The sequence below is a fragment of the Myotis daubentonii genome, chromosome 21 (assembly GCF_963259705.1).
Source record: "Myotis daubentonii chromosome 21, mMyoDau2.1, whole genome shotgun sequence".
In the NCBI taxonomy this organism is placed as follows: Eukaryota; Metazoa; Chordata; class Mammalia; order Chiroptera; family Vespertilionidae; genus Myotis; species Myotis daubentonii.
In genome coordinates, this window is record NC_081860.1 from 2,033,957 (window position 1) to 2,052,358 (window position 18,402).

General features: G+C 43.7%; 1 protein-coding gene and 1 long non-coding RNA gene across 2 annotated transcripts in view; both read right to left on the minus strand.

Annotated features, from left to right (window-relative positions):
• Nucleotides 1–11,208: 11,208 nt before the first annotated feature.
• LOC132222883 (zinc finger protein 345-like) overlaps nucleotides 11,209–18,402 on the minus strand; it is a 91,130-nt gene continuing 83,936 nt past the window's right edge. The window contains exon 4 of the mRNA XM_059678228.1: nucleotides 11,209–13,451. Within this exon, the coding sequence (XP_059534211.1) occupies nucleotides 11,323–13,451 (2,129 nt within the window). The 3' untranslated portion in view covers nucleotides 11,209–11,322. The remainder of the gene's footprint in view (nucleotides 13,452–18,402) is intronic.
• LOC132222913 (uncharacterized) lies at nucleotides 15,012–17,798 on the minus strand. Its single transcript, XR_009450331.1, has 2 exons — nucleotides 16,958–17,798; nucleotides 15,012–16,691 (listed from the first exon to the last, which is right to left on the minus strand). It is a non-coding gene; the product is annotated as an uncharacterized LOC132222913 (long non-coding RNA).

Sequence of the window (18,402 nt, forward strand, 5' to 3'; positions counted from 1 at the left end):
GTGATGTTTCTTCCTCTCCCTTTCTCTCTAAAGATTCAATAAAAACATTTAAAAAATGAATAGTGTTAAGATTGATTTGACTCATCAACAGCAAAGTGAGTGTGGACCATCACTTTGTCTCCCAAGTCTTATAAGCAAAGTCATGCGTTGATCTGTGTTTATAGCGGATGTCCCAGGCATGACCAGCCTGGAGCACGTCTGCGTTGAGGTTGGCCTGTAGTGTTTGTGCTCTTGACTTCATGCGGAAAAGATTTCACAACATGCGTTCAGAAGATTTTGAGGGAACATTCATTTAAGCTGGGGGTGATGAAAGAATGTAGATGTCTTAGATGCTGAACATTCTGCCCATTTTTTAAATCCTAAATTCATAATTCATTTTAAAAATTGGCAAAAGTTTCTGACCAGACTTTTCAACAAAAGAGATAAAGACAATGCAAATAAATGCATAAAGAAATGCTCACCATAATTTTTTTTTAGGGGAATGGATTTTAAAACAAAACAAGTTAACACTATAATGATTTTCATGCCTGAAATTTAAAAATATTATATATTTGCATACTCACATCTGTAAGCCTACTTTTGCTCTACCCTGCACATGGGTGAGATATATGTTTATTTCACATGTGACATTTTTACAACTTTATCCATATGTCCAAGCTCACCAAATAGTACATACTAGAACAGAGCATTTTGTTGTATGTCAGTTTTATTTTTTTAAAAATATATTTTACTGATTTTTCACAGAGAGGAAGGGAGAGGGATAGAGAGTTAGAAACATCGATGAGAGAGAAACATTGATCAGCTGCCCCTTGCACATCCCCCACTGGGGATATGCCCGCAACCCAGGTACATGCCCTTGACCGGAATTGAACCCGGGACCCTTCGGTCCGCAGGCCGACTCTCTATCCACTGAGCCAAACCGGTTTCGGCCAGTTTTATTTTTTTTAATTTATAGATTGCATGAGCTCACATGGATAAAGGAAAACTAGAATTTTCATTATTGTGGGTGTCTGAAAACCAAAGAAAATGTCCATTTTAGATCACAGTTCTGCATGTCTTAAAAAGTAAATCCTCACCTACACTACAACAGTTAGATAAGTAGAACATATATGTATGAAGAACATAACCCAAGTTCCCCCCAAATTTATTTATAATGCCCCAAACCTAGAAATAACATAAACCATAGATCAATAAAGTGGTTATTCCCTGAACATAATACTACTCAGCAATAAAAAATAATAGACTTTTTTAAAAAAATATATTTTATTGATTTTTTACAGAGAGGAAGGGAGAGAGATAGAGAGTTAGAAACATCGATGAGAGAGAAACATCGATCAGCTGCCTCCTGCACACCTCCTACTGGAGATGTACCCGCAACCAAGGTACATGCCCTTGACCGGAATCGAACCTGGGACCTTTCAGTCCACAGGCCGACGCTCTATCCACTGAGCCAAACAGGTTACGGCAAAAATAATAAGCTTTTAACAAAGCATTAGTGTTGAATCTCAAAACAACTCTGTAGCATGAAAGAGTCCAATATTTGTTAAAGTACACACAAATTATAGTGTTTATAACATTGTGAAAAATATGAACTAATCTTTTAAAGTAAGGAAAATGAATGACTGCATTTAGAGCTGGGGAAGGCAGAAAGAGAGATTATAAAAGGGCAGGAGGTAAATATAGGGTGTGGTAAAGTATGTTTAGAGTGGTTGGTATGGAAATTAATACAATAGTTAGTAAATAATAATACTAGTACAATCTCTTCCCTCGCTATTGTACTTCAGTTGTTTGGGCACCATCCCTTGCCCTGAAAGGTCACTGGTTCCAGCCCAAGTCAGGGCACATGCCTACCTGGAATCCCTATAGGTGGCGGACAGGAGGCAGCAGTTCAATGCTTCTTTCTCATATCTCCATTTCTCATTCTCTCCCTTCTTCTCTTTCCAAATGTCAATAAAATTATTTTTAAAAATGAAAAAGACTTATATAAAATAAGAGAATATACTCTGTGATTTGCATACTCACATCTGTAAGCCTACTTTTGCTCTACCCTGCACATGGGTGAGATATATGTTTATTTCACATGTGACATTTTTACAACTTTATCCATATGTCCAAGCTCACCAAATAGTACATACTAGAACAGTGAATTTTGTTGTATGTCAGTTTTATTTTTTAAAAAATATATTTTATTGATTTTTTACAGAGAGGAAGGGATAGAGATAGAGAGTTAGAAACATCAATGAGAGAGAAACATCGATCAGCCACCTCCTGCACATCTTCTACTGGGGATGTGCCCGCAACCAAGGTACATGCCCTTGACCAGAATCGAACCCGGGACCCTTCAGTCCGCAGGCTGACGCTCTATCCACTGAAGGGTCCCAGGTTCGATTCCAGTCAAGGGCATGTACCTGGGTTGCGGGCACATCCCCAGTGGGAGATGTTCAGGAGGCAGCTGATCGATGTTTCTAACTCTCTATCTCTCTCCCTTCTTCTCTGTAAAATATCAATAAAATATATTAAAAAAAAGAAAAAAAAAGAATTAAGGTGCTGCCGAAACCGGTTTGGCTCAGTGGATAGAGCGTCGGTCTGCGGACTGAAGGGTCCCAGGTTCGATTCCAGTCAGGGGCATGTGCCTGGGTTGCGGGCGCATCCCCAGTGGGGAGTGTGCAGGAGGCAGCTGAATTGATGTTTCTGCCTCTCTGTCTCTCTCCCTTCCTCTCTGTAAAAAATTAATAAAAAATATTTTTTAAAAAAGAATTCAGGTGCTGCCTTCTCAGGAGGCTCAGTGGGTGGGAACATCCTCCCATAAAGCACATCCCCACACATTGATGGCCTGTTTGATTCATGGTAAGGGCACTTAACTAACTAGGTTGCAAATTTGATCCTTGTTCAGAGAGAAAAGAGGAGGCAATTGATCCATGTTTCCTGTTTTATTGGTTTCATCTTCTTCCCCCCTCTATCTCTCCCTCCCCCCCCTTTCTCTCTCTCTCTCTCTCTCTCTCTCTCTGAAATAAACAATTCCCTTGGACAGAATTTTAAAAATGAAGGTGTTGATGTTTCAAGTGCATATGGTTAAATCTAAAGCTCTCTCTCGAGAACAGTTAGAGAATCATCTGAAGTCAGTAGAAGTCGGTCTCCGTTCATGAAAAGAATAACACATTTCAGAAAAACTTCACACTATTAGTGTCATAGCCATGATCCCCACCCTGTTTTTATTTAAGCCCTAAAATCTCATGGTTTCTGATGAAAGCCATCTCCTTTTGCTTTTAACTTAGGTTAGTCTTTGGGTGATAAAAATTAACCTTCCCACAGGAGAAGATGTTTCTGAGGGATGCCATCATAACCTAGACACTGGAGTGAGTAGGGCCCATGGTGAACTAGAAACTGCTTTCCCCCGTGAAACCCATGTTTAATGTCTATAAATACAGCCAGTGTCACAGGAGGCACGAGTCAGCCAACTTGCAGTCTTTCTTAAAGCAGAGAATCCTCTGGAGATCACATGGAGGCTGGTGTTGGGATTCCAAAGATGATTTCCTGAGACAGATGTATTATAGTGTCTAAAGCTCCTCATGATCTCAAATAGCATTCCATCTATTGCAGATCCTGCCCCTTTCTTTACTGTGTCCTCCCGCCAGTTTTGTGAAATTCTCTGGAAGCTTACCATCATCACTGCCTCCTTGTACATTTCTGTGTTTGTCATTTTCCTCTGGAGAACTATCCCTGTGGTGAGTTTACTAAAGCTCCTTCCAGATGCACTTTTACTCATAAATAAGCGAATATGCTTAAGCCCCTGGATTCTTTAAGTGCAGTCAGGACTGTGAATTCCCCTCTGGCAATGATTTTTCTGAAGGGGCTGCCCATCAGCCTTTCTGAAGGCAGCCTGGGCCTGGAGGCAAACTGTGAGGGCCCCTGAGAAGGCCAAGTCCTGCCACAGCGCCCACATGCCAGCCAAGACCCCCTTTCTAATGTCAGTTGTCCACACAGCTATAGTGACCTCCCTTCACCTCCCAAATGGGGGGGGGGCATGCTCCCAGCAGGCATTCCAACTGGACTCTGCCACCCCTTCCCGGATTGTCTCAGGGAGGCCCCCACTGACCACCACTGGCTTCACCTTATGGCGTCACTGTCTGTGGGGTCCGATAAGGGCCGGCAGAACTTGGTTTCAGGAATGTATGAAAACATCAAAAGTGTATGTTGTGTTTTTCAAATGTCCATTTTATGTCAATTCTACTTGAATCAAACTTCAAGAAAGCTTTAAACTCGATGCATCCCAATAATTTTACTGTTTTATTATGAAAGTTCTTGAGCATATTTGGTGCTACTGTATGAGCATAGTGGAAATAAAATATAATGATGTGCTGCTGAAATATCTCATCATGTCCACGTTCAGGCCATCATTTTGCCAGTTTGAACTTCACGGTAATGAGAGTATGTGCACCGGGGATATTAACAAAGATTACACATGTAGATTTCACTTAATGCATTATGGAGTGCTTAGACTTATTAAGTTTGGTGGAGAATGTTAACAATGAAGATTAAATCTGTGTATGGTACAATTGGGTTTAAATTCTACATGGGTTAAAAATTGAGAAAAAAAATTCCGTTGCAATATTTAAAACCTCTGGTTCCATACAGCAAAGAAGTCATTGCAGTCACTGAGAAATGAGTGAACTTCAAACACGTCTTACATTGTACACTGTCCTCTTATTGGTTAAATTGATAAATTCATTTTTTAAAATTCTTTATTGTTGAAAGCATTGCATATCCCCCGTTTTCCTCTCCAACCCGCAGCCACACTCCAGCCCAAGCCTTCACTCCCCTATTGTATGTTTTCAATGGTTATGCTTATATGCATACAACTTCTTTGTATGCATATAAGCATACAACTTATGCATATATGCATACACCTTCTTTTCCTCTCCCACCCCGCATCCACCCTCTCCTACCTTCACTCTGAGGTTTGAAGGTCTGCTTGCATCTTGTCTGTCTCCTGATCTGTTTTTATTCATCAGTTTATGTTGTTCATTACATTCCACACATGAGTGAGATCATGTGATACTTAGCTTTCTCTGACTGGATTATTTTTCCTAGCATAATGCTCTCAAGGTAATAAATTCATTTAAACAGTTAGTAAAAGATTCTGAGCAGACATTTTAACAAATGTGATATAGTGTAAATAAATGTATGAAAAAAATGCTCACCATAAAAAATCTTAAGTAAATAGAAGTAAAAAGAAAGGGAGTTAATACTATACTCATTTATGGTGTTAGTATTTAAAAAGATTAACCATTGGATGTGCTGGCAGGGTTGCAGAAAAAGTGTAATTTTTTTAAAAATATATTTTATTGATTTTTTACAGAGAGGAAGAGAGAGAGATAGAGAGTTAGAAACATCGAAGAGAGAGCAACATCGATCAGCTGCCTCCTGCACATCCCCCACTGGGGAAGTGCCCACAACCCAGGTACATGCCCTTGACCGGAATCGAACCTGGGACCCTTCAGTCCGCAGGCTGACGCTCTATCCACTGAGCCAAACCGGTTTTGGCGAAAAAGTGTAATTTTTATTACTGTGAGTGGGTAGGGGGGCAAAGAGCATGACCATTTTAGATCACAGTCCCGCATATCTTACAATGTAACACATTCACCTACACTACAACATTGTGATCAGTAAAACATATATCTATATAAAGAAGTGAATGCAAATATTCCCAGAAGATTTATTTATACTATCCTAACCCTGGAAATGAACAAAATCATAGACAGATCAATAGTTACAGTGGTAACTCACAGATCACAATACTACTCAGCAATAAAAAAATAACTATTCCCATAAGTGTTTGTGTTGAATCTCAAAATAACTGTGCAGCATGAAGGAAACCAATATTTGTTAAAGAATACACACATTATAGTGCCTAAAATAATATAAAAAATAAGAACTAATGTGTTGTAATGGAAGAAAAATCAATGCCTGGATGGAGGACTGGGGCGGGGGGGGGCGGGGAAGGGGGAGGGGAAGAGGTGTTATAAAAGGGCAGGAGGAAAACATAGGGTGTGCCAAAAGAAGATATAGAGTTGTTGGTATATAAATTAATACGATAATTAACAAATAATAATACAAAAATTTACTCTGCCCTGGCCAGTGTTGCTCAATTGGTTGGGCACCATCCCCCACACTAAAAGGTGACTGGAACAGGTTAGGGCACATGCTTTCATCAAATTCCAGTAGGGGAGAGCAGGAGGCAGCTGATTAATGTATCTCTTTCATATAGCTGTTTCTCTCTCATTCACCCTCCCTTCCATTTCCCTAAAAGAAACAATGAAAGTAATGTTTAAAATACTTTTGAAAAGAATAAACTCTGTGTTTTGGGTGCTCAAAATTTTAAATCTATTTTTGCTCCACGGTGTATATTATAGATAAGTTTCTCTCATGTGTGATGGTTTCACAGATTTATATGTACATCAGAGCTCACCAAATAGTACACATTAGAAAAGAGCAGTTTGTCGCATGCCAGTTCTCATATGCTGGACCAACAGCCTTGCCTCAGTGGCAGGAAATATTGGCAAGCAGTGTAGTCTATGCCATCAGAACCAACAGGAGTGCTGACTGGTTACAAAAGGCAAAACCTGGGGTTGGTTACACTCAAAATACCGACTTCTGCGCATGGGCCACCAAGTTTCAATCGCACTGTACATGTGCGTCCACACGTGGTATTTTGTGGAAGAGCCACAGTCATGGGGCCACAGAGCCACATGTGGCTCGCGAGCCCCAGTTTTTCGACCACTGGGTTAGAGGGTTATCCTTCCTCTACCTTTGAGTTCTTGCCTGTTGAGCATCAACCTTAAGGTGAACACCCTAGAGGGGCCAGCACAACCCACAAAACCATTAGGTTACATTCTCTGCCAATGTATAGCCGAATGCTCTCGTAACTAAAAACACAGCACCATTTCCTGGAGTATCCATGCTACCGCTGGGACTGGCTGTGTGTGTGCGTGTGTGTGGAGGGGGCAGCTTTATTTTTAATAAAATCAAAATGGAAAACTACCCCACAAAATGCAAAAACAGAGACTCAAACAATACAAAAACTTCAGGGGTGTGAGTGTGCTGGCCAGAAGCAGGACTTTCCAAAGGTGAACTGGGTTGTGGGCCCAAAGCATCATGGGCTTCTCTCGAATACAGAAGTAGGTGCAGTTGCAGTGAGCCAGGTGCCTGGGGGTGGGGAGGAGCAGGCTGGAGAGACCTCTGGATGGAGACAGAAGAGCCCTGGCCAGCTTCTCTCAGGCAGACACAGAACCCAAGTCCCTCCCAGGACCTTGCCTGGGGGTCCACTCTGCCAACTCCTGGGAAAAACAGAGCTTGTCCAAGCTGCAGAGAACATCCCAGGAAAAGGCAAGACAGCACAAGGAGGGGTGGGCTGTGCAGGCAGAGGCCCCTTGTCAGGGTAGCGGTGGTGGATGGTTCTATTTTTGTTTTTCATAATCCTCACAGGAGGATATTTTTCCATTGATTGTTATTCAGAGTGGAAGAGTGCAGATGGGGTGGGGAGGGAGGGAGGGAGGGAGGGAAGAAGGGAGGAAGGGAGAGAGAATATCTTGGGTGTAAGAGACACACAACTGGATTCCACCTCCATGAGCCCCCAATAGTTCCCAGGTATTAAACCTGGAACCCAGGTATACTTGCCCTTGACCAAGGATTTAATTCACCACTCTTCATATGTGTAGGCTGACACTCTTACCATTAAGCCACACTGGCCAGGCCATGGTGGATGTTGACCCAATAAGGAAAAAAGAGGACCATTTTGTTTCCTTAGATTGATAAATATCTACAATTTTAGTGGCTAAACTTCAAAACACTTGCATCCCACAAGGGGACCCTGAGTCTCAGCAGCCTGCAGCACATCACGCTGGGCAGATAGGGCATCAGCTTCTGCAGAGACAGCTCCTCTCCCTCCCTGGGCAGGTCAATGGCTGGAGCCTTCAATACAGTGGCCTGGTTTGGGTATGACTGAGTCTCAAGTTTTCTTGAAGGACATGCCAACTCCCAGGTCATGAGTACCCTGGTAACTTATGTTCCATTTCCCACTAACCACGGCCCCAAAGAACAGAGCGGACACCAGCATGAACTGGGACCAGAGTGACCTCAGGTCCACACACATGGTCTGCCGTGGGCAAACTACGGCCCGCGGGCCGGATCCGGCCTGTTTGAAATGAATAAAACTAAAAAAAAAAAAAAAAGACCGTACCCTTTTATGTAATGATGTTTACTTTGAATTTATATTAGTTCACACAAACACCCCATCCATGCTTTTGTTCCGGCCCTCCAGTCCAGTTTAAGAACCCATTGTGGCCCTCGAGTCAAAGTTTGCCCACCCCTGGCTAGCACCAACTCTCCCTGGCAACTGTCCTGGGTTATTCCTGCCCATACAAACCTGCCCAGCTGCCACTGCTGCTCCCAGCCTTGACACCTGAGAGGAATCTGAGCTCCCCAACCACATGAATTCTGAAACAGCCCAGTCTCAACCCCTGGATGGAAGGTGCGGAGACCTCAAGGAGAATGTCAAGACCTAGACCTACACCAGGCCACTTAGGTTGTAGTCTCAGGGAGCACAGATGGAAGACTAGACTAAAATTCATGAAGTTTCTTAAGTGTTTTCTTGATATGGCTATATTTGAAATATGCTATTACAAAGATAATGTCCTGCAGCCATAATATCATATGGCAATTAGGAAGCACTGAAAAGGGGAGGATTTGGTTTCAGGGAGACAGGTGTGCATGAAAACATAAAAGTGTTTGCTAAAAAATGTGTTTTTGCCTGGCCAATATTACTCAGTGGTTGAGTACAACCTATGAACCAAGAAGTCAAGGTTAGATTCTGGTCAGAGCATAAGCCAGGATTGCAGGCTTGATACACAGTGTAGGACACGCAAGAGGCAGCTGATCAATGATTATCTCTCATCATTGATCTTTCCATGGCTATCCCTTCTTCTCTGAAATCAATAAAAAACTATTTTATATATATGTTGTTGAGAAAAACAATTTTCTTTCTAGATTTAAAACCAATGGTTCCATATGGCAAAGAAGTCATTTGAGTCACTGAGGAAGGAGTGAAACTCAAACACATGTCTAAGATGCTACACTGTCCTCCTATTGGTAAGAATAATAAATTAACTTAAAAAGTATGCAAAGGATCCCGAGCAGTCATTTTAACAAAGGAGATAAAGACAGTGTAAATTATGCAAGAAGAAATGCTCACCATCAAGAATCCTCAGGGAGCCGTAACCGGTTTGGCTCAGTGGATAGAGCATCGGCCTGCAGACTGAAAGGTCCCAGGTTCGATTCCGGTCAAGGGCATGTACCTTGGTTGAGGGCACATCCCCAGTAGGGGGTGTGCAGGAGGCAGCTGATCGATGTTTCTCTCTCATTGATGTTTCTAACTCTCTATCTCTCACCCTTCCTCTCTGTAAAAAATCAATAAAATATATTTTTAAAAAAAGAATTGTTAGGAAAATGTTATTAAAGAAAAACAAGTTAACAGTATAGTCATTGCCTGGCCTACTATTTAAAAAAATAACCATCATGTGTGCTGGCAGGTAATGTAAAACCTGGAAATTTCATTACTGTGGGTGGCTGGGAAGGCAAAGGGAATGACCATTTTAGATCACAGATCTGCATATCTTAAAATGTAACACATTCACTGACACTACAACAGTTAGATGAATAAAACATACACCTGTAGGAAGAACTGAATGCAATATTCCCAGCAGTTGTATTCATAAACCCCCAAACTTGGAAATAAACAAAACCATTGACAGATCAACAGATAAAGTGGTTATCCGTAGAATACAATATTATTACCAATAAAAAAGTAACTATTTACATAAACATTACTGTTGAATCTAAAAAAAACCTGTGTAGCAAGAAAGAATTCATAGTTTGTTGAAAATTATACACCTTATAGTGCCTATAATATTATGAAAAATATGAACTAATCTATCATAAGAGGAAGTAAAACAATGGCTGTATGGAAGGCTAGAGAATCCAGAAGAGTATAAAAGGGCAAGAGGTAAATACAGGGTGTGTAAAACTAGGTTTAGACTTGTTAGTATTGAAAATAATACAACGGTAAATAAATAATAAAAGTATAAGCTCTCATGGCTACTGTGTCTTATATTGTCGGGCATGATCACATTCACTGAAAGGTCATTGGTTTGATTCCAGATCAAGGCACATGGCCACCTGGATCTGCAGTAGTGGGCATGCAGGAGGCAGGAGATTGATGTTTCTCTCCCTCTGCCGTTCTCTCTAAAAATCAATGAAAATACATTTTAAAATATATAAAACTAAAGGCTGATGAAATTCATGCACTTTTGATATTTCTCTTGAAATTTTCATGCTTTCTTTGATTACAAAATCCACCATTATTACCCAGTACACCTAGTAGGTAAAGCCTTAATTTTGGTTACAAATAAAAACATAGCTATCCCTCTATTCTTAGAAAATTAAGATGGCAACTCTATATACACATGACCATCTCTCTCCTAATTTCCTGAGAGAATCATTGTTGCCTCTTTGGCAGCAAATACTGTCCAGAAGTGAAGGCTACTGCCATCAGAATGATCTGGAATGCTGAATTGTCACAAGACACACAACCTGGGACTAATTATACAATTATCCTCCCTCTAGCTTTGAGTTTTTCCTGTTGTGATAACCTTGAGGTGAACACCATAGAGGGGCCAGGGAATCCCCAAACCATGAGATTCTTTTCACAACCAATCACTTCAGCTCCAAAAAGAACAAACAAGCTTCAGGACTGGGTCATTAATGGATAATGTTCAGAAGAGGCAATTTTCATCCACTATACTGATGTCTCTTCCACTCGATATGAAAACAGTGTTTGTCCCAATATTAGTTGCACTTCACAGTGTTACAAAAAAAATAACCTATGAAATTTCACACAACATGGCACAGAGCTCCTTTGCTCTATGTAAGACTACTATGAACAGAGAATATAATTCATATTTGTTATGCCCAGATTTCAAGATCCCCAAAGAACCACCAGGGAGCGCTGAGTCTGATGCAAAAACATAAGAGCCTTTATTCAAGCCTGGGCTTGGTCCCTCTGCCTCCTTTACCAGCGCAGCGGCAGGATGCGAGAGAGCCCGGAGTCCCAAGAGAACAAAGAATTTATAGGGCTTGGGGTCCGGGGGGTTGGGGCACACTTGGACTGATTTGGCCGATTCTGGTTGGTTGAGTGAGGGCCAGGGGCTAGTGACACAAGGGCAGGGTGCAGCTAGGGTCTGGTTACACAAAGACAGGGGGGGGTGGTCAGCATACTTTTGGCCTTGGGTTTGTTTTCCTTGCATTCCCATTGGCTGAGATACGGGCAGGCTGAGCAACTGATACATTCTGTGGATTTTTCTTGGAAGAGGAGTTAGGGACACAGCTATCAGTCCCGTTCTGTCCTTTCAATGGCTTGCCGTCACTGTGAACTCTCAGGTGCCTAATAAGGTGGGATTTTTGGCTAAAAGACTTCCCACATTCAGTACACTCATATGGCTTCTCTCCAGTGTGAACTCTGAGGTGGGCAGTGAGGTTAGATCTTACACGAAATGACACCCCACATTCCCTACACTTATAGGGCTTTTCTCCAGTGTGAACTCTGAGATGTCTACTGCGGTGAGCCCTTTGACGAAATGACACCCCACATACTGTACACTTATAGGGCTTTTCCCCAGTGTGAACTCTCCGGTGTTGTTTGAGGTTGGAGTTACCATTGAAGGACTTTCCACAATCAGAGCATTCATATTGCTTGTGACCACTGTGAACTCTCAGGTGCCTTGTAAAGTTGGATTTTTTGCTAAAAGACTTTCCACATTCCACACACTCATATGGCTTCTCTGCAGTGTGAACTTTCTGGTGTCTAACGAGTGTAGGTCTACCTCTAAGGAACTTCCCACATTCACTACATTCATACTGCTTTACTCCAGTATGAACTCTCTGGTGTTGTTTGAGATAAGACTTATCACTGAAGGACTTGCCACAATCACAGCACTCATATGGCTTGCCATCACTGTGAACTTTCAGGTGCTTAGTAAGGCGAGATTTTTGGCTAAAAGACTTCCCACATTCAGTGCACTCATATGGCTTCCCTCCAGTGTGAACTCTGAGGTGTGCAGTGAGGTGAGACCTTCCACAAAATGACACCCCACATTCTCTACACTTATAGGGCTTTTCTCCAATGTGAACTCTGCGGTGTCGTTTGAGATAAGACTTATCATTGAAGGACTTCCTACAATCACAGCACTCATATGGCTTGTCGTCACTGTGAACTCTCAGGTGCCTAATAAGGTGGGATTTTTGGCTAAAAGACTTCCCACATTCAGTACACTCATATGGCTTCTCTCCAGTGTGAACTCTGAGGTGGGCAGTGAGGTTAGATCTTACACGAAATGACACCCCACATTCTCTACACTTATAGGGCTTTTCTCCAGTGTGAACTCTGAGATGTCTACTGCGGTGAGCCCTTTGACGAAATGATACCCCACATACTGTACACTTATAGGGCTTTTCCCCAGTGTGAACTCTCCGGTGTTGTTTGAGGGTGGAGTTACCATTGAAGGACTTTCCACAATCAGAGCATTTATATTGCTTGTCACCACGGTGAACTCTCAGGTGCTTTGTAAAGTTGGATTTTTTGCTAAAAGACTTCCCACATTCCACACACTCATATGGCTTCTCTGCAGTGTGAACTCTCTGGTGTCTAATGAGTACAGGTCTTTCTCTGAAGAACTTCCCACATTCACTACATTCATACTGCTTTTCTCCAGTGTGAACTCTCTTATGTCGAATGACATTCAAGTTTTGTCTAAACACTTTCCTACATTTGTTACACTGATAAATCAGTACTCGAGAACATACAACCTGATGTTGAACAACTTTCAGGTTGTGTCTGGCAGCATTTTCACATTCAACCCACTGGTGGTGACTATTTCCATGAAGAAATTGCTGTGAAATTTCACTGCCACAGTGTAGCTCCTCAGTGTTGAGAGTGGCCTGGTGCCGGAGAAGCTCTGAGTTGTACTGCAAGTCTTCCCCAACCTCCCTGCTGGTGGAAGGCACCAACGATAAGAAATTGGACCTACTCACTGAGGAGGCCCTGTCCATAGCTTGTTTCCAGGGCTCCTCTCCACATTCATTCCTCTGTTGTTGGTGAGGGTTTGCACTGAAACAGAAGTCTCCAACACGTGCATCACTACAGAAGGCTTTCTGCTCAAAGTCTGCTGCATGTGACCCACTCAGGTGCAAAATACCTTTTAACACAGAGAAACACCGCTTACACAGAGGGATCTTCTGGCTGCTTGGAGCTGTCTTAGAAGCCCTGACCTGCAACTCTCCTTTTATAGATACACTCTGAGCAGAACAGGCCTCATCACCATCGATTTTATGCCAACAACCTGAAAAGTGAGACAGGGTAAAGAAATGAATGTTGAACGTGGTGACAGGGGGAAGTCCCATTACCAAAGTGTGTCACACATCACACGTAGGTTCCATGCAATTGTCTGAAAATAAGAGATGTGCAGGAAGGATTGATAGGAGGCTCTTGAGACTTCCTGGGCTAATGAAGATCACAAAATAGGGAGGCCTCACTAGAAATAAGACACAAACATGGCAAGCACCACATGGATGAGGATATGGATTTCCAGCTAATACTTCTACTAACAGCATTCAGCACGGCTTGTCTGCTGGGGACAGGGAAAAGCTGTACAAGAATTGGTCAGTTCTTACTCCAAGTAAAATTCAGTAAAGGCATAGCTGGTTTCGAACACTAATTAGCATGTATGTGCACCTCATAACACATGCAAGTCAATGTTGCAGAATACGGCAGAGGCACCAATGCAGAGGAACAGGTGATGAAGAGGTGAGCAGTCAGTCCTGGGCCAGAGTAACACAGCTTGCTCTAGTATTCAGGGAAGAGAATATGACAAAAAATTGATTGAAGGCCTCACAAGAACAGCCTATGGTTCATTTAAGTAAAGACCATAACATGGCACAGGTCACCACAAAGAACCTGCACCTAGAGAAAGAAGGCAGAAGTTGAAGGCATGCATGTGGACACTGTCAGCCTCCCATGAAGAGAAAGTGCAAACTGGGACCCCTGAAGCTCACTGTAAGATTCCTGACTCTCTGTTTCCAGGGCTTTTTGAGGTAACAGGGGTTAGCGGGATGTTCGTGGAGACCTTTGCTCAGGACTCTCGATCCAGTTCATCCCTGGCTGCCACAGCACATTTGACAAGACAGTGGGGAAATTTAGCAGAAACCATATTCTTGCTGTGGGAGAGAGAAAGCTATGCCTGAGAAATAAAGGGAGAGGGCATCAACTCAGGACACTTGGGAGAACATCAAGGTCTTACCTACAGATGACACAAGTGCAAACACTTCCAGCATCACATCGCAGTACAGAAGTCTCTGAGCCTCATCAAGGAGCCCCCATTCCTCCTGAGAGAAGACAATGGCCACGTCCTCATAGTTCATATCCTGTCATATTGGGGAAAGTACAGCCCAAGATCAGATTCACTCCTGTGACTGTAAGTCTGTCATGCTCCCGACCCTCCACATCCATCTGCTCTGTCTACTCCTCACATCAGAGAAAACACCAGGCCTCCATCCCATGAAAGACACTGTCTTCTTACATTCCTACTGACATTTTGTCTTCCCACTATATTAAAGGCATTTGAGCGGATAAAAGATACCTGAGCTCTGGACGTTCTATGCACGCTACACTGACTTTTATCAACAGAGTGTGTCAAAACCATAGGTTAAAGAGAGATGCTGGCCATAACGATAGTGTGAGCGATTGGATACTGGTCTTGACAGGCAATACCCTCAGACTGTTTCTCAAAGACACCAAATACATGGCATCACACTTCGCCCTCTTGACCCCAATTGCAAGGTGCTGAGACCATAGCTTTGCACTGCCAGTTGCACAGAGTTCTTTGAACAACACTTCTCTCACACACACAGCTTCACTCCCAGAAGCACAACTGCAAAGGTAATGCAAATTTGCTGTGGTGAGGACAAATTGTTTCCTAATCACTTCTTCCCCCCAAAATTATAGTCCACCATGTCCATAATGTCTTACCCCTTACCCTTCTCCCTGACCCATTCCAGTGGAGATTTTGAAGCCTGGGTAACACTGATGCATGCTATCTCACTCCTATTGACCAGTGTGTCATCCACAACAAAAAGCAGGTGGTCAGTTAAATGGCACCTAAGCTCTGTACCTTGAATGTAACACCAAAACACCCCTCCTTACAGGGAATTACCCTAAAATTCACCTTATTGGATCATCCAGACACCACCAGAAATAGACTCTCCATCATTCACTCTTCTGTCAGTATCAGGGTGCTGTGGCCATCAATTCACATTCCCTCTTCAAGTGCATATCTCTCTTTTCCACACCTGGCTCACACCTGCACTCCCTCAGCCCCAGCCCCCATAGTCCTCTCCTTGGCCTCTGAGTTATTACTCGGCATGTCTTGTCCAGAGAATGCTTGCCAACATCTCTCATTTAACCGCCACTCAAGTCCCAGCCCCGATGGCCCTCTGCATCATGCCCAGTGAGTCTCACAGAGGACCACTCAAGCCTCTAAACTAATCCACAAGATTGACTGCATATTCCCAAAGCCAGGCCACACCAAGGGTCATAAAAATCCTGGTGAGTGTTTAGAGAAGTTAATATGTACCAGCCCTAGTCTCATCTTGTTTTGAGTAATTCTTTAACCTCCAGTTAATCTCAGGTCCATTCATCATTTAAAGGCCTTGACCACTACAAAATGATTACCTCTCCCCAAAATCTACATGACAACCTCTCTCCCTCTGCTGTGTTGTGACACCCACCTCCTACAGTGGCCCCAGCAGGAAAGCCAGTCCTCAGTCGTACACTGTCCTTCTGAGCTACTACTACCATTACCAACCTCACCATGATTCGTTGTATGAAAGTGATCTACAGCCCTGGCTCATGTGTGTCAGTTGGTTGAGTGGAGACCCATGCACTGGTGAGGTCACATCCTGGGTTGTATACATGTAAAAAACATACCTGCTGGTTCTTGAATCAGCTCACTCTTCAACCAAAGCCTTTTCACATTCTGGAAATTATGCCCTGGAGAAGAGGTTGTCAACCTTTCGGACCTCACGGAGCACCAGTCGTCCACGGACAATTGGTTGGCAACCACTGCCCTGGATGACCTCCCAATCATCACACTGGTTGCCAGGAAGAAGGTTCACTTCCCGAAGCCCTACTCGTGGCCTTAGGATTCTGGGCTTGGTGTCTGTTCAAAGTACCCAGGTCCAGGGGCTACAAGAGGGGCTGGACAGTGCCAGGACAACACTCTCGCTGAGGCCCCAAGAGTGTGAGGCCCTGAAATAATATTCATGAGCCGGTACACCTAATTCCTTCTGCATTTGCGGGAATTTGTGGAAAGAAAATGGTCTGTTGAGAGCCTGTCAACCACCAGGATCTATGGGCTCAGAATGTGCAATACCCTTGCCCAGCCCAGAGGCCAGGTGCCCTCCAGATGCCTGTGTTACCTCAGGGCTCAGTCCTCAGGGCTCACTCTGCCAGCTCCCTTATCATTTACAGGACTTCCCCTTCCTGTCCACAGCTGCTGTCCTCTGACTTCTAGTCTGTTCTTCCTCTGAGCAATGTTAGCAAAAGTTAGAATCCGGCCTCGGACAATGTCCCTCTTTTTTTCACAACCATCTATGCTCCCAGCGTTCTGAGAGTGAAAGTAAAACTCCTCCTACAAAACCACACCTCATCTCTTTGTTGCCTTTACACCCACAATAGGCCCGGGTTCCCGAGTCCTCCAGGCTTAGCCGCACCACCCTGTCCTTACAAGGTGGCACTGCAGCCTGTGGCCCTGTTTCCCCATCACACCTGTGTCACCCAGGAGCGACTCACTGTTCTGGATGCGGCTTCCTGGGCTGCAGTAACTGAGAGGTGCCAGTCCCCAAGGCTGGAGGGTTAAATGGGGTCAGGCTGAGAGAAAGCTTAAGCAGAGAGGAGTTTGGGAGGCACGGAGTTCCCAATCCTGGCCTGTTGGCGGTCAACAAGCCTCAGACACACCCCGCACAGCAAGGACGCTGCCTACTAGGCCTCTTCCTACTCACAACCCGTGGGCTGAAGACTGTGAGTCCTTAAACAAACTGAAGAGGTCAAAATGCGGGCCAGGAGGAGAAAGGCGGAAGTCCCGCCCTAACCAGATTCACTGACACCAAAGGTGCTCTGTAGCTCCGCCCATGTCGGCGCATTTCTTCCTGGGTAATGTAGTTTTCCCAAATGCCAAGGGGGGGGGGGGGTACTAGCATCCCAGCCAATGACATTGGTGAATAAAGGTAATGTGGCTCAGCAAGTGGCCCTGGGAAAGAGAAGATGGGACTAGAGGCCTGGTTAACTGGAACAGAGGGGCAGATCTCCCAGGAGAGGGTTGTGGGGAGGACTGGGAGAGATCCCCCAAGGAATATATGCGCAGGCGAAAATGGGAGACATCTGTAATACTATCAATGATAAAAAATACATTTTATTTTAAATAATATAGCCCCGCCGAAACCGGTTTGGCTCAGTGGATAGAGCGTCGGTCTGTGGACTGAAAGGTCCCAGGTTCGATTCCGGTCAAGGGCATGTACCTGGGTTGCGGGCACATCCCCAGTAAGAGATGTGCAGGAGGCAGCTGATCGATGTTTCTCTTTCATTGATGTTTCTAACTCTCTCTCTCTCTCCCTTCCTCTCTGTAAAAAATCAATAAAATATATTAAAAAAAAACAATAATAATATAGCCCAACTGCTATGCCTCAATGGTTGAGCACTGACCTATGATCCATGAGGTCACGGTTCTATTCTTGGTCAGGGAGCATACATGGGTTGTAGGTTCAATTCTCAGTTTTGTGGGGGTGGGGATGGAAGTGGGAACCTGCAGGAGGCAGCAAATGAGTGATTCTCTCTCATCATTGATGTATTTATCTCTCCCTCTGCCCTCCTCTTTCTAAAATCAATAAAAATATATCTTTTAAAGTATATACATATATGCATAGTCCATGGACATAGACAATAATGTGGTGAGGGCTAGAAATGGTGGGGGGAGGATAAAAGGAAGCAAAGGGGGATGAGGACGGTGTAAACTCGGACTATTTGTTATGGAGTCAACAATAAGAACAATGATTTGCCCACATGGCATGGCTCAGTGGTTGGGCGTGGACCCAAGAACCAAGGTATCTCTGGTTTGACTCCAGGACAGGGCACATGATCAGGTTGGGAGCCCTGTCCCTGTAGGGGGCACGCATGAGGCAACGGATCAATAATTCCTTCATCACTGATGTTTCTCCATCTCCCTCTCTCTCTAAAAAATC